General features: G+C 48.7%; 1 protein-coding gene across 3 annotated transcripts in view; it reads left to right on the top strand.

Annotated features, from left to right (window-relative positions):
* Window positions 1-21,663, top strand: part of MUS81 (MUS81 structure-specific endonuclease subunit) — a 415,158-nt gene extending 393,495 nt beyond the window's left edge. For all 3 annotated transcript variants that reach the window (XM_063945085.1, XM_063945086.1, XM_063945084.1), the window contains 2 exons: window positions 20,263-20,346; window positions 20,758-21,663. In XM_063945085.1, the coding sequence (XP_063801155.1) occupies window positions 20,263-20,346; window positions 20,758-20,824 (151 nt within the window). In that variant the 3' untranslated portion in view covers window positions 20,825-21,663. The remainder of the gene's footprint in view (window positions 1-20,262; window positions 20,347-20,757) is intronic.
* The last annotated feature ends 1,014 nt before the right edge of the window (window positions 21,664-22,677 follow it).

Here is a 22,677-nt window from a genome sequence, read left to right as displayed (position 1 = left end):
AAAAGTTGCCAACTACAGCTAGTTCCCAGGAACAGAAGTCCTCACCGGCTTCTACAAAATCCACCTCATGACGCTGGGGCTCCCCTGGGGGAGTCCGCCCCAGTGGGGGCACGTCTTCGGCTTTTCAGCCACGTCTGGGTTCAATCACAGGTGGATTCCTGGGCAATAGACATTGTTTCCCAGGGTTACAAACTGGAATTTGGAGAGGTGCCTCCTCGCTGGTTTTTCAAATCGGCCCTACCAGCTTCTTCCCCGGAGAGGGAAGTAGTTTTAAATGCAATTCAAAAGCTGTGTCTTCAACAAGTGGTGGCCCAGGTGCCCCTGCTTCAACAGGGGACGGGGTACTACTCAACCCTGTTTGTGGTACCGAAACCGGATGGTTCGGTCAGACCCATTCTGAATTTAAAATCCTTAAACCTATACTTGAAGAGGTTCAAATTCAAGATGGAATCACTCAGAGCGGTCATCGCCAGCCTGGAGGGGGGGGATTATATGGTGTCCCTGGACATAAAGGATGCATACCTTCATGTCCCCATATATCCTCCTCATCAGGCGTTCCTGAGATTTGCTGTACAGGATTGTCATTACCGATTTCAGACGTTGCCGTTTGGACTTTCCACGGCCCCGAGGATTTTCACCAAGGTGATGGCGGAAATGATGGTGCTCCTGCGCAAGCAGGGTGTCACAATTATCCCGTACTTGGACGATCTCCTAATAAAAGCGAGATCGAGAGAACAGTTGCTGAACAGCGTGTCACTCTCCCTGAGGGTGTTGCAACAGCACGGCTGGATTCTCAATCTACCAAAGTCACAGTTGGTTCCAGCGACCCGTTTGCCTTTCTTAGGCATGATTCTGGATATGGAACGAAAAAGGATTTTTCTTCCGATGGAAAAGGCCCAGGAACTCCAGAACGTGGTCAGGGACCTGTTAAAGCCAAAAAGGGTGTCGGTCCATCAATGCACTCGAGTTCTGGGAAAGATGGTGGCGTCTTACGAGGCCATTCCATTCTGCAGGTTCCATGCAAGGACCTTTCAGTGGGACCTTCTGGACAAGTCGTCCGGGTCACATCTACATATTCATCAGATGATCAGCCTGTCCCCCAGGGCCAGGATATCTCTCTTGTGGTGGCTGCAGAGTGCTCACCTTCTAGAGGGTCGCAGGTTCAGCATTCAGGACTGGGTTCTGGTGACCACGGACGCGAGCCTCCGAGGCTGGGGAGCAGTCACACAGGGAAGAACCTTCCAGGGTCTGTGGTCAAGCCAGGAGGCTTGCCTACACATCAACGTACTGGAATTGAGGGCCATATACAACGGCCTACGTCAAGCGGAGGATTTGCTTCGCGACCTACCGGTTCTGATTCAGTGAGACAACGTCACGGCTGTGGCTCATGTAAACCGCCAAGGCGGAACAAGGAGCAGAGTGGCAATGGCAGAAGCCACCAGAATTATTCGCTGGGCGGAAAATCATGTAAGCGCTCTGACAGCAGTCTTCATTCCGGGAGTGGACAACTGGGAAGCAGATTTCCTCAGCAGACACGATCTCCATCCAGGAGAGTGGGGACTTCATCAAGAAGTCTTTGCAGAGATCGCAAGTCAGTGGTGACTGCCTCAAATAGACATGATGGCGTCACGCCTCAACAAATAGCTCCCGAGGTATTGTGCCAGGTGAAGGGACCCTCAGGCAGTAGCAGTGGACGCCCTGGTGACTACGTGGGTGTTCCAGTCGGTCTATGTGTTCTCTCCTCTTCCTCTCATCTCAAAAATATTGAGAATCACAAGACGAAAAGGAGTACAGGCAATTCTCATTGTTCCAGATTGGCCTCGAAGGGCCTGGTATCCGGAGCTACAGGAAATGCTCACAGAAGATCCGTGGACTCTTCCTTTCAGAGAGGACCTGTTGCAACAGGGGCCCTGTCTATACCAAGACTTACCACGGCTGCATTTGTTGGCATGGCGGTTGAACGCCGGATCCTAGCCGAAAAGGGCATTCCGGATTAGGTCATCCCTACTCTGATAGGGGCTAGGAAGGAGGTGACGGCGAAACATTATCACCGTATCTGGAGGAAGTATGTGTCTTGGTGTGAGACCAAGAATGCTCCTTCCATCTGGGCCGTTTTCTCCACTTCCTACAGACTGGAGTGAATTTGGGCCTAAAATTAGGTTCCATTAAGATACAGATTTCGGCCCTGTCTATTTTCTTTCAGAAGGAATTGGCTTCTCTACCAGAAGTCCAGACTTTTGTGAAGGGAGTGCTGCATATCCAGCCTCCTTTTGTGCCCCTGGTGGCACCATGGGACCTTAACGTGGTGTTACAGTTCCTTAAATCTCATTGGTTTGAGCCTCTTCAAACCGTGGAATTAAAATATCTCACTTGGAAAGTGGTTATGTTGTTGGCATTGGCGTCTGCAAGGCGAGTGTCTGAGTTGGCGGCTTTATCTCACAAAAGCCCCTATCTGATTTTCCATGTGGACAGAGCGGAATTGCGAACTCGTCCTCAATTTTTGCCTAAGGTGGTTTCCTCTTTTCATATGAACCAACCTATTGTGCCTGTGGCTACGGGAGATTTGGAGGATTCCAAATCCCTTGATGTAGTCCGGGCCTTAAAAATGTACGTAGCCAGGACGGCTCAGATTAGGAAAACAGAAGCTCTGTTTGTCCTGTATGCAGCCAACAAGGTTGGCGCTCCTGCTTCTAAGCAGACTATTGCTCGCTGGATCTGTAACACGATTCAGCAGGCTCATTCTACGCTGGATTGCCGTTACCTAATTTGGTGAAGGCCCATTCCACTAGGAAGGTGGGATCATCTTGGGCGGCTGCCCGAGGCGTCTCGGCATTACAGCTTTGCCGAGCGGCGACTTGGTCGGGTTCAAACACTTTTGCAAAATTCTACAAGTTTGATACCCTGGCTGAGGAGGACCTCATGTTTGCTCAATCGGTGCTGCAGAGTCATCCGCACTCTCCCGCCCGTTTGGGAGCTTTGGTATAATCCCCATGGTCCTTACGGAGTCCCCAGCATCTTCTAGGACGTAAGAGAAAATAAGATTTTAAACCTACCGGTAAATCTTTTTCTTCTAGTCCGTAGAGGATGCTGGGCGCCCGTCCCAGTGCGGACAACATTCTGCAAGACTTGTATATAGTTATTTGCTTGCATAAGGGTTATGTTACAGTTTTGTTCAGTCTTTGACTGATGCTGGTCTGTTTCATGCTGTTGACTGGTTCGTATATTCCAGGTTATACGGTGTGGATGGTGTGGGCTGGTGTGAATCTTGCCCTTGGATTAACAAAATCCTTTCCTCGTACTGTCCGTCTCCTCTGGGCACAGTTTCTCTAACTGAGGTCTGGAGGAGGGGCATAGAGGGAGGAGCCAGTGCACACCCATTCTAAAGTTTTCTTTATAGTGCCCATGTCTCCTGCGGAGCCTGTCTATTCCCCATGGTCCTTACGGAGTCCCCAGCATCCTCTACGGACTAGGACAAAAAGATTTACCGGTAGGTTTAAAATCTTATTTTTTGCTTCATGGGTGATGGGTGAAGTGATCAAAGAATAACAACTATCTGGACTGATGGAAATTCAGGTAGTGAGCTGTTTTGCGGTATATTAGGTTCTTGTGGTCGGTGTAGACTGTTGCAGGGAATTTTGCCCCTCCGACCAATATTGCCACTCTTACAGAGCCAGCTTGATGTCTGATAATGCTTTATCCCCGATGGCACAAGAGTAGAATTTCCCTGCTTCATATTTTTGCGAAAGCATCGCCCCAACCGTAGAGGAGTCTACCTCCAGGAAAAAAGGCTGGCCACAGCTGGATTGTCCTAGAATTGGTGCGGACATGAAACACTGCTTCAGTCAAACAAACTCTCTTTCCACCTCAAAAGGCCACACCCTCGTATTTTGGCCCTTCTTGGTGAGTGTAACAGATGAATAGTTCTTCATTAACTGTCGGTAAATGTTGCAACATCCCAGGAAGCGTTGTATTGCCTTCAAGCCAGTCTGAGGAGGCCAGTTGACGATGAAGGCGAGTTTCTCTGGGTCCATCTGGAGGCTAAAACCCAAGATAATTTATCCCACAAACGTGAGTTCTCTTTTCACAAAGCAGCATTTGTCTAATTTGCAGAAGAGCTGGTTAGCCCAAAGTCGAGACAGCACTTCACATACATGCTTGCGATGACTTGCAACATCCTTGATATCAGGATGTCATCCAAATACACCACCACTTTACCATCCATGTGGATTACGACTGGTAATAGTAACCTGTGCCGAGCGCAATGGTAGCTGAGTGAGGCACCTTGCCCGAAGCATGGCGAGTGGACGTGGTGCATTTATTGGGATTCACGGTTATTTTACGGTGTAAACAGCACCAAAAGAAGTTTAAAAAACCATGTCAACCTTTTTACAAGTCTACTTATTGTCCATGTCAACCTTTTTTCTGTGTTGACCTAGTGCATGATGACCTTTTGGGGTCAAACTAGACACTGTTGACATTTTTAGGGTCACCCCAGTGATCCACACCCAACGGATCCGCAGTGCCAAGTTACAGAGTACATAAATAAGCAAAAGAAGAAAGTAGTGACTTACAGTTCAAGACAATATAGGAAAAGTACAGGGTATATAAACATAGCTGCATCAGTAGACGACATTGAAATAAGTATTAGGGTGGCAAAAACCAAGGGATTTGGTGCTGTCGAAGAGAGTATGGAGTAGAAGATGGTTTAAGTAACAGAAGGAAAAGCACATGAGGGAAGAGGGCCCTGATCTTAAGAGTTTACATTCTAAAGAGAAGTGGCAGACAGACAGAGGTGACACAGATTGGGTAGACAGTGGGGGTAATTCCAAGTTGATCGCAGCAGGAAATTTTTTAGCAGTTGGGCAAAACCATGTGCACTGCAGGGGGGGCAGATATAACATTTGCAGAGAGAGTTAGATTTGGTTGGGTTATTTTGTTTCTGTGCAGGGTAAATACTGCTGAAGAAGCCGCTGAGACCGTAAGGAGGCGGAGAAACGCGTAAAGTTTATTTGAGAATTTCACTACCTAACGAGTCTGCACTGACACGTCTGCACCGGGAAACCACTCCACGTCTGGATCACTGCACCTCACTCAGTCTCCCAGAAAAGACTGCCATGTAAGGTTCAAGCACTCAGCAGTAGGGGAGAAGGGGGGTTTTGACACGTAACATGTGGAGAGTGGGTCTCGTGGTCCACCTGAAAAGACTGCCAAAAAAAGGTACGGCACCAGCAGCCGGGGAGGACGTGTGCATTGTTTACAGCTCATAAATGCATCAGTGATATCTAAAATAGCTGGCCAGCTGATTATATACAATTGTACAATTGTGGACATTGGACTTTTAAACACAGGAATTGAGTGTTAATTTAGTTCTCTGATTGTCAAGAAAATTTCATCAGAAGGAAGTCCATTAATCCATTTATTTACACCTGAATGTAGTTTAATTGATCTGCATGAAATACTGGCAATAGCTCTATGAATGCAACATTGTTGATACATTTTTTGAAGATAAGCTACAAGGTAGCATTAGATGTATAAACAGAGCTTTTTTTCTTGCATTTTAATATATGTTTGGCTGCAGAGTGCAGCATAGATTTGTTGGAGTGTTTAGTGCAGATAATTTAGATGGTGATGTGTTTTAAAGCTTACACACTCGTCTTAAGGTTATAATAAATTGTTTTAATTAAATAAAAACCTTTTTATTTTATTCATTGATTTGTGCTTTTTCTGTGCGCTGCAATTCTGCTGCTTCTCCGGAAGGGAGATGTGATTTCCTGACCTGCATGGGTTCTTCAGGAGGTGTAATGAACCTTGAAAATAAATTGTCAAGACCGTTCCCTTTCCTGTGCACTTTCTCTGTGGTGGAGGTCTGCCTGGATACATAAAGATATCTGGTCATCCAGGTATGACGGCAGTTCATCCTTAATCCGCTCCGAAAGCTCTTGCATGAACGCGTCAACCAGGGTTGTTATTCCAGCCGAGCTCAGAGGCAAGGGTTCTGAACTGTACTGCATATTGTTCCACGGACTAGGTGCCTTTTCTCATTCGCAGGATACCTGATGCTGCGTAGGACACCCGTTCGGGTTCGTCATAGACTTTCCTGAAGGCTGCTAGGAAGTGCTGTTGTTGACTAGCGGATAATTTCTCTCCCTCAATGGTGAAGCCCATGCTAGGGCCTGCCCATATCAGCAGGAAAATGATGTAAGCCACCTTTGTTCTCTCTGTAGGGAAATTTGCAACCTGGACCTCAAACTGAATCGAGCACTGATTCAGAAATCCCCGACACCTTTTAGGTCCCCATCAAACTTTAAGGAATTTGAGATTCATAGTAGTGCGGAAGCTCCTGCAGCTTGAACGGGCACCACAGGAGGTGGTATTGGCTGTACAGAAGGCAACTGGATGGTACCAACATGCAGCATAAGTGTCTGTAGGCACTGTATTATCGGAGTCTGTTCATGCTCTGGTTTCTTGACTCTGGTGAGGAGATTCTCCAGCAATTCTCAAGGCAAGGGGTTACCAGCAGCATCCATGTTGGCCAGAGTATTCTGTCACAAAGTCACGGATGGATTGTGGATGCGACCCATACCTTTGGATTGGCAGATACCCTGAACAGAGGAGCAGAGTCTAATGTGCCTATGATATTCACCAGAGACCCCTGCAAGGGGGTTTGGCCTCCGTTGCGCCTGACACGCAGGTCGCGGCCCTGTCTGGGTTTCCAGGTTCGGAGGCTGGTATGCACTGGAGCAGACACTGGAATATGCTGAATGGTGTACAGGCATTGGAACGGTAGACTGCAGTGGAACCAGTGGGCAGTAACAGCAGAGTGAGCACAGGGAGACAGGTACCAGGAATGGAACAGGAAGCACGGAAGACAGGAATCTAGAATAGCACACGGAACAAGAACGTAGTTTGTATTGAGATCACAATAGCACAAGGCTGATGCTGCAGTATGATTTGGGATCCTACACTCTGGCACTAAAGTGCTTAGAGACAGTCTTTTATAGGAAGGAAATTCAAATAACGCCAGTGTGACATCACACTTAAGTGCGCCTGGCCCTTTAATTCTTGTGCTGGGCTGCGCTCGTGTCTCTTAGGGAGCCGCATGAGTATAACTGCTGCTGGAGGACGCCACACAGGGAGCCAGAGACTTCAGCAGCGGGCACTGGGGATTTCCCAGTAAGTGACTGCTATGTTCCGGACCATCAACTTTCCTACTGGAATAAGGGCCTGATTCAGAGTTGTACATAAACCCAATTTTTTTGCAGTTGAGTAATTATCGTCGCACTGCACATGTACCGCAGTGGTTTTGTGACGGTGGGTGCAGAGAGGATTTGTTTGCAATATGATTGACAGTGAGGGAATGTTTGGGGAAAGTAACGGGTGTCGTGGCAAAAACTCAAGAATTGTCGCAACCATTTTCAGGGCTTGTTCCAGCCTGCATCTGCGATCCCGCATGCAGCAACAGTGGCTCTGGCATCTCACTACCTGTGGCCGGTTGGCGTTTCTATACAAGTGCAGGTGGTTGCAGCATTTGCATATTTCCTCACATACAGATTTGCAGCAGAGAATTCCCCCTGTATAAGCTACTTGTCCAATAGCTGAAAGGGTCTTAGGCACTTTGATTGAATTACAGCTTCTGACCATAGTACTTGTATTTGTTCTGTATCACACTGAAGTGATTATATGATGCACTTTTCTCTGACGTCCTAGTGGATGCTGGGAACTCCGTAAGGACCATGGGGAATAGCGGCTCCGCAGGAGACTGGGCACAAAAGTAAAAGCTTTAGGACTACCTGGTGTGCACTGGCTCCTCCCCCTATGACCCTCCTCCAAGCCTCAGTTAGATTTTTGTGCCCAAACGAGAAGGGTGCACACTAGGTGGCTCTCCTGAGCTGCTTAGTGAAAAAGTTTAAGTATAGGTTTTTTATTTTCAGTGAGTCCTGCTGGCAACAGGTTCACTGCACCGAGGGACTAAGGGGAGAAGAAGCGAACTCACCTGCGTGCAGAGTGGATTGGGCTTCTTAGGCTACTGGACATTAGCTCCAGAGGGACAATCACAGGCCCAGCCATGGATGGGTCCCAGAGCCGCGCCGCCGGCCCCCTTACAGAGCCAGAAGACAGAAGAGGTCCGGGAAATCGGCGGCAGAAGACGTCCTGTCTTCAATAAGGTAGCGCACAGCACCGCAGCTGTGCGCCATTGCTCTCAGCACACTTCACACTCCGGTCACTGAGGGTGCAGGGCGCTGGGGGGGGGGCGCCCTGAGACGCAATAAAAACACCTTAGATGGCGAAAAATACATCACATATAGCTCCTGGGCTATATGGATGCATTTAACCCCTGCCAGTTTTTCCTTAAAAAAGCGGGAGAAAGGCCGCCGAGAAGGGGGCGGAGCCTATCTCCTCAGCACACAAGCGCCATTTTCCCTCACAGCTCCGCTGGAAGGACGTCTCCCTGACTCTCCCCTGCAGTCCTGCACTACAGAAACAGGGTAAAACAAGAGAGGGGGGGTACTAATTTGGCAGATTAATCAATACAGCAGCTATATAAGGGAAAAACACTTATATAAGGTTATCCCTGTATATATATAGCGCTCTGGTGTGTGCTGGCAAACTCTCCCTCTGTCTCCCCAAAGGGCTAGTGGGGTCCTGTCCTCTATCAGAGCATTCCCTGTGTGTGTGCTGTGTGTCGGTACGTTGTGTCGACATGTATGAGGAGGAAAATGGTATGGAGGCGGAGCAATTGCCTGTAATAGTGATGTCACCCCCTAGGGAGTCGACACCTGACTGGATGGTCTTATGGAAGGAATTACTTGATAGCGTCAGCACTTTACAAAAGACTGTTGACGACATGAGACAGCCGGCAAATCAGTTATTACCTGTCCAGGCGTCTCAAACACCGTCAGGGGCTCTAAAGCGCCCGTTACCTCAGATGGTCGACACAGACCCAGACACGGACACTGACTCCAGTGTCGACGGTGAGGAAACAAACGTGTTTTCCAGTAGGGCCACACGTTACATGATCACGGCAATGAAGGAGGTTTTGAACATTTCTGATACTGCAAGTACCACAAAAAAGGGTATTATGTGGGGTGTGAAAAAACTACCCGTAGTTTTTCCTGAATCAGATGAATTAAATGAGGTGTGTGATGAAGCGTGGGTTTCCCCCGATAAAAAACTGCTAATTTCTAAAAAATTATTGGCATTATACCCTTTCCCGCCAGAGGTTAGGGCGCGTTGGGAAACACCCCCTAGGGTAGATAAGGCGCTCACACGCTTATCAAAACAAGTGGCGTTACCGTCTCCTGATACGGCCGCCCTCAAGGAGCCAGCTGATAGGAAGCTGGAAAATATCCTAAAAAGTATATACACACATACTGGTGTTATACTGCGACCAGCAATCGCCTCAGCCTGGATGTGCAGTGCTGGGGTGGCTTGGTCGGATTCCCTGACTGAAAATATTGATACCCTGGACAGGGACAGTATATTATTGACTATAGAGCATTTAAAGGATGCATTTCTATATATGCGAGATGCACAGAGGGATATTTGCACTCTGGCATCAAGAGTAAGTGCGCTGTCCATTTCTGCCAGAAGAGGGTTATGGACGCGGCAGTGGTCAGGTGATGCGGATTCCAAACGGCATATGGAAGTATTGCTGTATAAAGGGGAGGAGTTATTTGGGGTCGGTCTATCGGACCTGGTGGCCACGGCAACGGCTGGGAAATCCACCTTTTTACCCCAGGTCACCTCTCAGCAGAAAAAGACACCGTCTTTTCAGGCTCAGTCCTTTCGTCCCCATAAGGGCAAGCGGGCAAAAGGCCACTCATATCTGCCCCGGGGCAGAGGAAGGGGAAAAAGACTGCAGCAGGCAGCCTCTTCCCAGGAACAGAAGCCCTCCCCCGCTTCTGCCAAGTCCTCAGCATGACGCTGGGGCCTTACAAGCGGACTCAGGTACGGTGGGGGGTCGTCTCAAGAATTTCAGCGCGCAGTGGGCTCACTCGCAAGTGGACCCCTGGATCCTGCAGGTAGTATCTCAGGGGTACAAATTGGAATTCGAGACGTCTCCCCCTCGCCGGTTCCTGAAGTCTGCTTTACCAACGTCTCCCTCCGACAGGGAGGCGGTATTGGAAGCCATTCACAAGCTGTATTCCCAGCAGGTGATAATCAAGGTACCCCTCCTACAACAGGGAAAGGGGTATTATTCCACGCTGTTTGTGGTACCGAAGCCGGACGGCTCGGTGAGACCTATTTTAAATCTGAAATCCTTGAACACTTACATACAAAGGTTCAAATTCAAGATGGAGTCACTCAGAGCAGTGATAGCGAACCTGGAAGAAGGGGACTATATGGTGTCTCTGGACATCAAGGATGCTTACCTCCATGTCCCAATTTGCCCTTCTCACCAAGGGTACCTCAGGTTTGTGGTACAGAACTGTCACTATCAGTTTCAGACGCTGCCGTTTGGATTGTCCATGGCACCCCGGGTCTTTACCAAGGTAATGGCCGAAATGATGATTCTTCTTCGAAGAAAAGGCGTCTTAATTATCCCTTACTTGGACGATCTCCTGATAAGGGCAAGGTCCAGGGAACAGTTAGAGGTCGGAGTAGCACTATCTCAAGTAGTACTACGACAGCACGGGTGGATTCTAAATATTCCAAAATCGCAGCTGATTCCGACGACACGTCTGCTGTTCCTAGGGATGATTCTGTACACAGTCCAGAAAAAGGTGTTTCTCCCGGAGGAGAAAGCCAGGGAGTTATCCGAGCTAGTCAGGAACCTCCTAAAACCAGGCCAAGTGTCAGTGCATCAATGCACAAAGGTCCTGGGAAAAATGGTGGCTTCTTACGAAGCAATGCCATTCGGCAGATTCCACGCAAGAACTTTTCAGTGGGATCTGCTGGACAAATGGTCCGGATCGCATCTTCAAATGCATCAGCGGATAACCCTGTCTCCAAGGACAAGGGTGTCTCTCCTGTGGTGGTTGCAGAGTGCTCATCTTCTAGAGGGCCGCAGATTCGGCATTCAGGACTGGGTCCTGGTGACCACGGATGCCAGCCTGAGAGGCTGGGGAGCAGTCACACAGGGAAGAAATTTCCAGGGCTTGTGGTCAAGCATGGAAACGTCATTTCACATAAATATCCTGGAACTAAGGGCCATTTACAATGCCCTAAGTCAAGCAAGGCCTCTGCTTCAGGGTCAGCCGGTGTTGATCCAGTCGGACAACATCACGGCAGTCGCCCACGTAAACAGACAGGGCGGCACAAGAAGCAGGAGGGCAATGGCAGAAGTTGCAAGGATTCTTCGCTGGGCGGAAAATCATGTGATAGCACTGTCAGCAGTGTTCATTCCGGGAGTGGACAACTGGGAAGCAGACTTCCTCAGCAGACACAACCTCCACCCGGGGGAGTGGGGACTTCACCCAGAAGTCTTCCACATGATTGTGAACCGTTGGGAAAAACCAAAGGTGGACATGATGGCGTCCCGCCTCAACAAAAAACTAGACAGATATTGCGCCAGGTCAAGGGACCCTCAGGCAATAGCTGTGGACGCTCTGGTAACACCGTGGGTGTACCAGTCAGTGTATGTGTTCCCTCCTCTGCCTCTCATACCCAAGGTACTGAGAATCATAAGAAGGAGAGGAGTAAGGACTATACTCGTGGCTCCGGATTGGCCAAGAAGGACTTGGTACCCGGAACTTCAAGAGATGCTCACGGAGGACCCGTGGCCTCTACCTCTAAGAAAGGACCTGCTCCAGCAGGGACCCTGTCTGTTCCAAGACTTACCGCGGCTGCGTTTGACGGCATGGCGGTTGAACGCCGGATCCTGAAGGAAAAAGGCATTCCGGATGAAGTCATCCCTACCCTGATCAAAGCCAGGAAGGATGTAACCGTGCAACATTATCACCGTATTTGGCGTAAATATGTTGCGTGGTGTGAGGCCAGGAAGGCCCCTACAGAGGAATTTCAACTGGGTCGTTTCCTGCATTTCCTGCAAACAGGACTGTCTATGGGCCTAAAATTAGGGTCCATTAAGGTTCAAATTTCGGCCCTGTCGATTTTCTTCCAGAAAGAACTGGCTTCAGTTCCTGAAGTTCAGACGTTTGTCAAGGGGGTACTGCATATACAGCCTCCTTTTGTGCCTCCAGTGGCACCTTGGGATCTCAATGTAGTTTTGGGGTTCCTAAAATCACATTGGTTTGAACCACTCACCACTGTGGACTTAAAATATCTCACATGGAAAGTGGTAATGCTGTTAGCCCTGGCTTCAGCCAGGCGTGTCTCAGAATTGGCGGCTTTATCCTATAAAAGCCCTTACCTAATTTTTCATACGGACAGGGCAGAATTGAGGACTCGTCCTCAATTTCTCCCTAAGGTGGTTTCAGCGTTTCACTTGAACCAGCCTATTGTGGTACCTGCGGCTACTAGGGACTTGGAGGACTCCAAGTTGCTGGACGTAGTCAGGGCCCTGAAAATATATGTTTCCAGGACGGCTGGAGTCAGAAAATCTGACTCGCTGTTTATCCTGTATGCACCCAACAAGCTGGGTGCTCCTGCTTCTAAGCAGACTATTGCTCGTTGGATTTGTAGTACAATTCAGCTTGCACATTCTGTGGCAGGCCTGCCACAGCCAAAATCTGTAAAAGCCCATTCCACAAGGAAAGTGGGCTCATCTTGGGCGGCTGCCCGAGGGGTCTCGGCTTTACAACTTTGCCGAGCAGCTACTTGGTCAGGGGCAAACACGTTTGCTAAATTCTACAAATTTGATACCCTGGCTGAGGAGGACCTGGAGTTCTCTCATTCGGTGCTGCAGAGTCATCCGCACTCTCCCGCCCGTTTGGGAGCTTTGGTATAATCCCCATGGTCCTTACGGAGTTCCCAGCATCCACTAGGACGTCAGAGAAAATAAGAATTTACTTACCGATAATTCTATTTCTCGTAGTCCATAGTGGATGCTGGGCGCCCATCCCAAGTGCGGATTGTCTGCAATACTTGTACATAGTTATTGTTACAAAAATCGGGTTATTATTGTTGTGAGCCATCTTTTCAGAGGCTCCTCTGTTATCATGCTGTTAACTGGGTTCAGATCACAGGTTGTACGGTGTGATTGGTGTGGCTGTTATGAGTCTTACCCGGGATTCAAAATCCTTCCTTACTGTGTACGCTCGTCCGGGCACAGTATCCTAACTGAGGCTTGGAGGAGGGTCATAGGGGGAGGAGCCAGTGCACACCAGCTAGTCCTAAAGCTTTTACTTTTGTGCCCAGTCTCCTGCGGAGCCGCTATTCCCCATGGTCCTTACGGAGTTCCCAGCATCCACTACGGACTACGAGAAATAGAATTATCGGTAAGTAAATTCTTATTATTTGTGTATTTGCAGTTGATAGGTGGATGTTTAGTGGTCGTTGGACCAAGTCGCACACCTCCGAACACACTACCCATTGACACACACTCACCGGGTTCAGTATGATACACCGATGGATGGGATGCCAGCTGTCAGTATTCCGACAGCGGCATCCCATCCATCATAATCCAGACAGCCCCCCATTTAGCCCCCTTACCCACATCTTTTCCCCTTTTCCCTACCCTAACCCTCCCTGTTGGTGCCTAACCCGCCCCGCTAGGTGCCTTACCCTAACCTCCCCTTCTATGTGCCTAACCCTATCCCTCACTCCCCAGTCCCTTACCCTAAAGTTCCCTTGCCTGCTTCCTAAGCCTAACCCTCCTTCTCCTGCTTAAACCTAACCTCCAACCCCTCCCTCCCCCCCCCCCCCCCCACCCCCCCCACCCCACCCCCACGGCAGGACGGTAGCGCTTCCCGCTGTCAGGAAAATCGGGATGTCGGCTGTCGGTATTTTGACGCCGGCATCCTGTTTTGCGTCAGTATATTGACGCTGGGATTGTGTCCTCCCTTGAGATCTCGGCGTCGGTATATCGACCGCTGGGATCCTGATCGTCGGGTAGCTAACTGTTTCCCCTCTTACTTCCTTTCTTCTTTATTTCTCTAACGTCCTAGTGGATGCTGGGGACTCCGTAAGGACCATGGGGATAGACGGGCTCTGCAGGAGACATGGGCACTTTAAGAAAGAATTTAGGTTCTGGTGTGCACTGGCTCCTCCCTCTATGCCCCTCCTCCAAACCTCAGTTTGATACTGTGCCCAGACGAGCTTGGTGCTTTTCAGTGAGCTCTCCTGAGTTTGCTGAGAGAAAGTATTTTGTTAGGTTTTTTATTTTCAGGGAGCTCTGCTGGCAACAGACTCCCTGCATCGCGGGACTGAGGGGAGAGAAGCAGCCCTACTCTCTGAAGCTAGGTCCTGCTTCTTAGGCTACTGGACACCATTAGCTCCAGAGGGATCGGTACGCAGGATCTCACCCTCGCCGTCCGGTCCCGGAGCCGCGCCGCCGTCCCCCTCGCAGAGCCGGAAGACAGAAGCCGGGTGAGTATGAGAAGCAAAGAAGACTTCACAGGCGGCAGAAGACTCCGTGTTCTTCACTGAGGTAACGCACAGCACTGCAGCTGTGCGCCATTGCTCCACACACCTACACATACTCCGGTCACTGTAAGGGTGCAGGGCGCGGGGGGGGGGGGGGGTCGCCCTGGGCAGGATTTGGGACCTCTTTTGGCAAAGTTAAGCATATATACAGCTGGGCACTGTATGTATGTATGAGCCCCCGCCAAAAAATTGCATATTTAAGCGGGACAGAAGCCCGCCGCCGAGGGGGCGGGGCTTCTTCCTCAGCACTCGCCAGCGCCATTTTTTCTCCACTGCTCCGCTGAGAGGAAGCTCCCCAGGCTCTCCCCTGCTGATACACGGTAGAAGAGGGTAAAAAGAGAGGGGGGCACATAATTAGGCGCAAAAAGCAATATAAACAGCAGCTACTGGGTTAACATTAAGTTACTGTGTTATTCCTGGGTTTATAGCGCTGGGGTGTGTGCTGGCATACTCTCTCTCTGTCTCTCCAAAGGACCTTGTGGGGGAACTGTCTTTAGAGAGGGCATTCCCTGTGTGTGTGGTGTGTCGGTACGCTTGTGTCGACATGTCTGATGAGGAAGGCTATGTGGAAGCAGAGCGGGAGCAAATGAATGTGGTGTCTCCGCCGCCGACACCTGGTTGGATGGATATGTGGAAGGTTTTAAATGATAATGTTAATTCCTTGCATAAAAAGTTAGAAAAAGCTGAAGCCTCGGGACAGTCAGGGTCCCAACCCGTGCCTGATCCTATGTCGCAGAAGCCGTCAGGGTCTCGGAAGCGCCCACTATCCCAAACTGTTGACACAGATACCGACATGGATTCTGACTCCAGTGTCGATTACGATGATGCAATGTTACAGCCAAAGCTGGCTAAATCCATCCGTTATATGATTATAGCAATTAAGGATGTGTTGCACATCACGGAGGAAACCCCAGTCCCTGACAAGAGGGTGCATATGTATGGGGAAAAGAAGCCGGAGGTAACCTTTCCCCCCTCACACAAGCTAAATGAGTTATGTGAAAAGGCTTGGGAATCTCCAGATAAAAAACTGCAGATTTCCAAAAGGATTCTTATGGCGTATCCTTTCCCGCCAACGGACAGGTTACGCTGGGAATCCTCCCCTAGGGTGGACAAAGCTTTAACACGCTTATCCAAGAAGGTAGCCCTGCCGTCACAGGATACGGCTACCCTCAAAGATGCTGCGGATCGCAAACAGGAGGTTACCCTGAAGTCCATTTATACACATTCAGGTACCTTACTGAGGCCGGCAATCGCGTCGGCCTGGGTGTGTAGTGCTGTAGCAGCATGGACGGATACCTTATCTGAGGAAATTGATATCTTAGACAAGGATACTGTATTCTTGACCCTGGGGCATATTAAAGACGCTGTCCTATATATGAGAGATGCTCAAAGAGACATTAGTCTACTGGGTTCTAGAATAAATGCTATGTCGATTTCTGCCAGAAGGGTCCTGTGGACTCGGCAATGGATAGGTGATGCCGACTCAAAAAGGCATATGGAGCTTTTACCTTACATGGGTGAGGAATTGTTTGGGGAGGGTCTCTCGGACCTGGTCTCCACAGCTACAGCTGGAAAGTCAAATTTTTTGCCTTTTATTCCCTCACAGCCTAAGAGAGCACCGTATTATCAAATGCAGTCCTTTCGATCACAAAGAAACAAGAAAGTCCGAGGTGTGTCCTTTCTTGCCAGAGGCAGGGGCAGAGGTAAGAAGCTGCACAACACAGCTAGTTCCCAGGAACAGAAGTCCTCCCCGGCCTCTACAAAATCCACCGCATGACGCTGGGGCTCCACAGGCGGAGCTAGGCCCGGTGGGGGCACGTCTTCGAAATTTCAGCCACAAGTGGGTTCACTCCCAGGTGGATCCCTGGGCGATAGAAATTGTGTCTCAGGGATACCAGCTGGAATTCGAAGAGATGCCCCCTCACCGATACCTCAAATCGGCCCTACCAGCTTCCCCCCACGAGAGGGAAATAGTGTTAACTGCAATTCACAAATTGTATCTTCAACAGGTGGTGGTCAAGGTTCCCCTCCTTCAACAGGGAAGGGGTTATTATTCGACCATGTTTGTAGTCCCGAAACCGGACGGTTCGGTCAGACCCATATTGAATTTAAAATCCCTGAACATATACCTGAAAAGGTTCAAGTTCAAGATGGAATCGATGAGAGCGGTCATCGCAAGCCTGGAAGGGGGGGATTTTATGGTGTCTCTGGACATAAAGGATGCATACCTTCATGTCCCCATTTATCCACCTCATCAGGCGTACCTCAGATTTGTGGTACAGGATTGTCATTACCAATTTCAGACGTTGCCGTTTGGTCTCTCCACGGCACAGAGAATATTTACCAAGGTAATGGCGGAAATGATGGTACTGCTGCGGAAGCAAGGGGTCACCATTATCCCGTACTTGGACGATCTCCTCATAAAAGCGAGATCAAGAGAGCAGTTGCTGAACAGCGTCGCACTTTCTCTGGAAGTGTTACGGCAACACGGCTGGATTCTGAATATTCCAAAGTCGCAGTTGGTTCCTACGACTCGTCTGCCTTTCCTGGGCATGATTCTAGACATAGACCAGAAAAGGGTTTATCTCCCGATAGAGAAAGCTCAGGAACTCGTGACACTGGTCAGGAACCTATTAAAACCAAAACAGGTGTCAGTACATCACTGCACTCGAGTCCTGGGAAAGATGGTGGTATCATACGAGGCCATTCCCTTCGGCAGGTTCCATGCGAGGACCTTTCAATGGGACTTACTGGACAAGTGGTCCGGATCACATCTTCAGATGCATCAGTTAATCACCCTATCCCCCAGGGCCAGGGTGTCACTCCTGTGGTGGCTGCAGAGCGCTCACCTTCTCGAGGGCCGCAGATTTGGCATTCAGGACTGGGTCCTGGTGATCACGGACGCAAGCCTCCGAGGTTGGGGAGCAGTCACACAGGGAAGAAATTTCCAAGGTCTGTGGTCAAGTCAAGAGACTTGCCTTCTCATCAACATCCTGGAACTAAGGGCCATATACAACACCCTACGTCAAGCAGAGACCCTGCTTCGCGACCAACCGGTTCTGATTCAGTCAGACAACATCACCGCAGTGGCTCATGTAAACCGACAAGGCAGCACAAGGAGCAGGGTGGCGATGGCGGAAGCCACCAGAATTCTTCGCTGGGCGGAGAATCACGTAAGCGCACTGTCAGCAGTGTTCATCCCGGGAGTGGACAACTGAGAAGCAGACTTCCTCAGTAGACACGACCTCCACCCGAGAGAGTGGGGACTTCATCAGGAAGTCTTCGCACAGATTACAAGTCGGTGGGAACTGCCACAGGTGGACATGATGGCATCCCGCCTCAACAAAAAGCTACAGAGGTATTGCGCCAGGTCAAGAGACCCTCAGGCGATAGCTGTGGATGCCCTGGTCACACCGTGGGTGTTCCAGTCGGTCTATGTATTTCCTCCTCTTCCTCTAATACCCAAGGTGCTGAGGATAATAAGAAAAAGAGGAGTGAGAACAATCCTCATTGTTCCAGATTGGCCACGAAGGACTTGGTATCCAGATCGGCAAGAAATGCTCACAGAGGACCCGTGGCTTCTTCCTCTAAGACAGGACTTGTTGCAACAGGGGCCATGTCTGTTCCAAGACTTACCGCGGCTGCGTTTGACGGCATGGCGGTTGAACGCCGGATCCTAGCAGAGAAAGGCATTCCGGATGAGGTCTTTCCTACGCTGATAAAGGCTAGGAAGGACGTGACAGCTCAACATTATCACCGTATATGGCGAAAATATGTTGCTTGGTGTGAGGCCAGGAATGCTCCTACGGAGGAATTCCAGCTGGGCCGTTTCCTTCACTTCCTACAGTCCGGAGTGAATTTGGGCCTAAAATTGGGTTCCATTAAGGTCCAGATTTCGGCCCTATCCATTTTCTTTCAAAAGGAGTTGGCTTCTCTACCTGAAGTTCAGACGTTTGTAAAGGGAGTGCTGCATATTCAGCCTCCTTTTGTGCTTCCAGTGGCACCTTGGGATCTTAACGTGGTGTTAAGTTTCCTGAAATCCCACTGGTTTGAAGCACTTAAAACGGTGGAGTTGAAATATCTCACGTGGAAGGTGGTCATGCTATTAGCCTTGTCTTCGGTTAGGCGTGTGTCAGAGTTGGCGGCTTTGTCACATAAAAGCCCGTATCTGGTTTTCCATGTGGATAGAGCAGAATTGCGGACCCGTCCACAATTTCTGCCGAAAGTGGTTTCATCTTTTCATATAAATCAACCTATTGTGGTGCCTGTGGCTACTACTGACTTGGAGGATTCCGAGTTGCTTGATGTGGTCAGGGCTTTGAAGGTTTATGTAGCCAGAACGGCTAGGGTCTGGAAAACAGAGTCGTTGTTTATCCTGTATGCATCCAACAAGCTTGGTGCTCCTGCTTCAGAGCAAACTATTGCTCGCTGGATCTGTAACACGATTCAGCAGGCTCATTCTGCGGCTGAATTGCCGTTGCCAAAATCAGTTAAGGCCCATTCCACTAGGAAGGTGGGCTCTTCTTGGGCGGCTGCCCGAGGGGTCTCGGCATTGCAACTTTGCAGAGCGGCTACTTGGTCAGGTTCAAACACTTTTGCAAAGTTCTACAAGTTTGATACCCTGGCTGAGGAGGACCTCTTGTTTGCTCAATCGGTGCTGCAGAGTCATCCGCACTCTCCCGCCCGTTTGGGAGCTTTGGTATAATCCCCATGGTCCTTACGGAGTCCCCAGCATCCACTAGGACGTTAGAGAAAATAAGATTTTACTTACCGGTAAATCTATTTCTCGTAGTCCGTAGAGGATGCTGGGCACCCGTCCCAAGTGCGGACTTCTTCTGCAATGCTTGTATATAATTATTGCTTCAATAAGGGTTATGTTATGGTTGCATCAGGGTTTGACCTGATGCTCTGTCGTTTGTCATGCTGTTAACTGGTTGTTTTCACATGTTATACGGTGTGATTGGTGTGGCTGGTATGAATCTTGCCCTGGATTACCAAAATCCTTTCCTTGTACTGTCAGCACTTCTGGGCACAGTTTCTCTAACTGAGGTCTGGAGGAGGGGCATAGAGGGAGGAGCCAGTGCACACCAGAACCTAAATTCTTTCTTAAAGTGCCCATGTCTCCTGCGGAGCCCGTCTATCCCCATGGTCCTTACGGAGTCCCCAGCATCCACTGCGGACTACGAGAAATAGATTTACCGGTAAGTAAAATCTTATTTTTCCTTATCTGTGCTTTCATTCTGTTTGTAGCACGGTAACTGGGAAACCATTGCAATATTGATTGAAAATATTTTGCAGAATAAATTAGTCTTTGCTGCATATGGGCTGCATGTGGTAATGCTTTACACCAGCTCTGGCCAACCCGTGTCTTTCCAGCTGTTGTGAAACTACAAGTCCCAGCATGCTCTGCCACAGTTTTGTTATTCGGGAATGGTAAACTGTGGCACGTCATGCTGGGACTTGTAGTTTCACAACAACGGGATAGCCACAGGTTGGCCAGGCCTGCTTTACACTATACACTTATGGTTTATGGGCTGGCTGTCCTTCTCCCTTTCTAAGAAAAGAGAAATGAACACAGTGGATATGAGTGGTTTACTAATTAGGTTGTTGTGTTCCTGCATTAAGCATAGACAAGTGGAAGTCACAGTGATAGGCATAAATTAGAGGAAAACATACATTTTGGCTTCTTGGTACTTTGCAATGTGCTGTAAATGATTAAACAGGATGTCGCTGAGTTCCTCTTGTCACTGTCTCCCTTCCTCTTCTAACCATCAGCCTACTGTCTGCATATGAGCTGTGCTCTATCACTGAAGAGAGGGAGAAGCTGCTCTCCAACGTGAAATGTGGCAAGCTTCAGAGGTATGTGTATTAATTATGCACCAATTATCAAGAGGAACACAAAGGGTTAAGTTCCTTGACTTCCAGTTTATTCAGCATTGAATGTACAACCATGAAAAAGCCAGCAAGTCTGAAGTCTGCCATTTGGTAAAAAGTCTTTAGTATGTTTTGATGACGTCCTCAGAATCTTGCAAGAAAGACAGTTGTCCATCTTCGTAATTCTGCCTTAGACCTAGATCCTGAAATGGGGCCGGCATGTTTTATCCACTAAGCAGTATGAATGCTGAAATTCCCATGTGTATATAATAATTAGTGTTGTACAGAATTGTGGAGTGTGAGCTTATAACAGAGATACTATATTACATCTTCACGCATAGATCTGGAGGCAGTCTACTTGTCTGATGCTAATTTGTGCTGTTAATCTTCTTCCAGAAACCTTGGCCCGGTTCTGAGCAAAACTTTATCCCAGCTATACTGCACTAAGGAAGCATTGTCCTGATGTACCCGAGGCAAGATGAAGCAACGTTCGCCATTTGACATTGTACGCTACATTTTTGAATGTGGTAATGGAGCCATGGGCTACTTCTTAGTCTGAGGAAATTTCCTGAAAACTTCAGAATTTACAAACAGGATATTTAGTTTCCAGAAAAGTGACTAAAAATGTCAAATATGAGCCATATAATAAAATACTAAGTACTTTCACTCTTCTTTGTGGCAGAAGAACTGACCTCTTGTTTGACCAAGATTAGTAATCAGTCAATGACATTACTTAGTTTGATTCCATAACATTAAATTGGTGGTGCACTTCTGGAGAACGCTCTGGAGCCAAGAACTGAACCTGGAGCAACCAGTCCGGCCATAACTCTTCAATGTAAATATTCTGTAGTAATACCCATTTATTGCGCCGAGCTAGTGCTTTGCTTATCGGCACCAAGCTTCAGGGGGCAACTTCCTATATATTTTTATACATTTGGGACATTTCTCATTGAGCAGGTTTGGTCCAGAACATCTTTAATGTAAAAGATGGCACCACATTCATTGGGCGGTTTTGAGATCCACCTGCAAAGCTAAAATCTGTCACATTGTGTCCCTTATTATATTTAGAATTGTGTGCTTACCACTGTTCTTCCATTTGTCATTCCAAGTGGGATTGTCCAAATGTTATGAAACTGGTACAAGCTGCTGCTGACTTGTAACTTCTCTTTCTATTTCAGTCTAGTTCTGGTCACTGCAAAAATATATTGTAATCACTGTTAATATTTTGTACTAGCACTGCTGAATTATGTCTGTCTGATCTTCCATTCTCTTGTATTTTTCAATAAAATGTTTTGCAGAAAATCATTTTGCTTCTTACCTGTCAGTCTGATACAGGAGGGTGTACGCTAATGCATTGGCAGCTGCGATTCCATACGCAGCGAATGTGCAAAAATCTGCTGATGCTGTAGCTTCCTGGACATGTATTGGTTTGCAGTGGGCCATGCAGATCCAAGTCAGTGGGAAGCGAGATGCCAGCACCATGTTTTCTGCATAGTGATCGCAGTTGTGGGCTGAGATAACCCCTGAAAACGGTTGCGACACACTTGTGTTTTTGCCACCACTCTCCGCTACTACCCCTAAACTGTCCCTGATTGTCAATCACTCTGCGAAGAAATCGTCACTGTGAGCAGACATCACTAAAGTACCTTGGCATGCGTGCAGTGCGACTGTGATACATACATCGGCTGATAATCACTCAGTTCAGTAAATATCGGCATTGTATCCATATCTGAATTAGGCCTTGTGCTTCTTTATTTGTTCACAAATGATTATAGGCCCTCATTCCGAGTTGATCGCTAGCTGTTTTCGTACGCAGCGCAGCGTTTAGGCAAAAAAGTGGCACTTCTGCGCATGCGTATGGGGCACAGTGCGCACCCGCAACGTACTTTCACAAAAGCCGATGCAGTTTCACACCAGGTCTAGCAACGCTTTTCAGTCGCACTACTGGCCACAGAGTGATTGACAGGAAGTGGGTGTTTCTGGGTGGTAACTGACCGTTTTCGGGGAGTGTGTGTAAAAACGCAGGCGTGTCGGATAAAAACGCAGGCGTGGCTGGGGAAACATAGGCATGGCTGGCCGAACGCAGGGCGTGTTTGTGACGTCAAAACAGGAACTAAACAGTCTGAAGTGATCGCTAGCAAGGAGTAAGTCTCGAGCTACTCAGAAACTGCACAATCTTTTTTTGTTGCAGCGCTGCGATCCTTTCGTTCGCACTTCTGCTAAGCTACGATACACTCCCAGAGGGCGGCGGCTTAGCATTTGCACGGCTGCTAAAAGCAGCTAGCGAGCGAACAACTCGGAATGAGGGCCATAGTT

Source organism: Pseudophryne corroboree, chromosome 11 (assembly GCF_028390025.1).
Source record: "Pseudophryne corroboree isolate aPseCor3 chromosome 11, aPseCor3.hap2, whole genome shotgun sequence".
NCBI lineage: Eukaryota > Metazoa > Chordata > Amphibia > Anura > Myobatrachidae > Pseudophryne > Pseudophryne corroboree.
The sequence above is the reverse complement of the archived record's forward strand: the minus strand, read 5'-3'. Positions and strand labels throughout refer to the sequence as shown.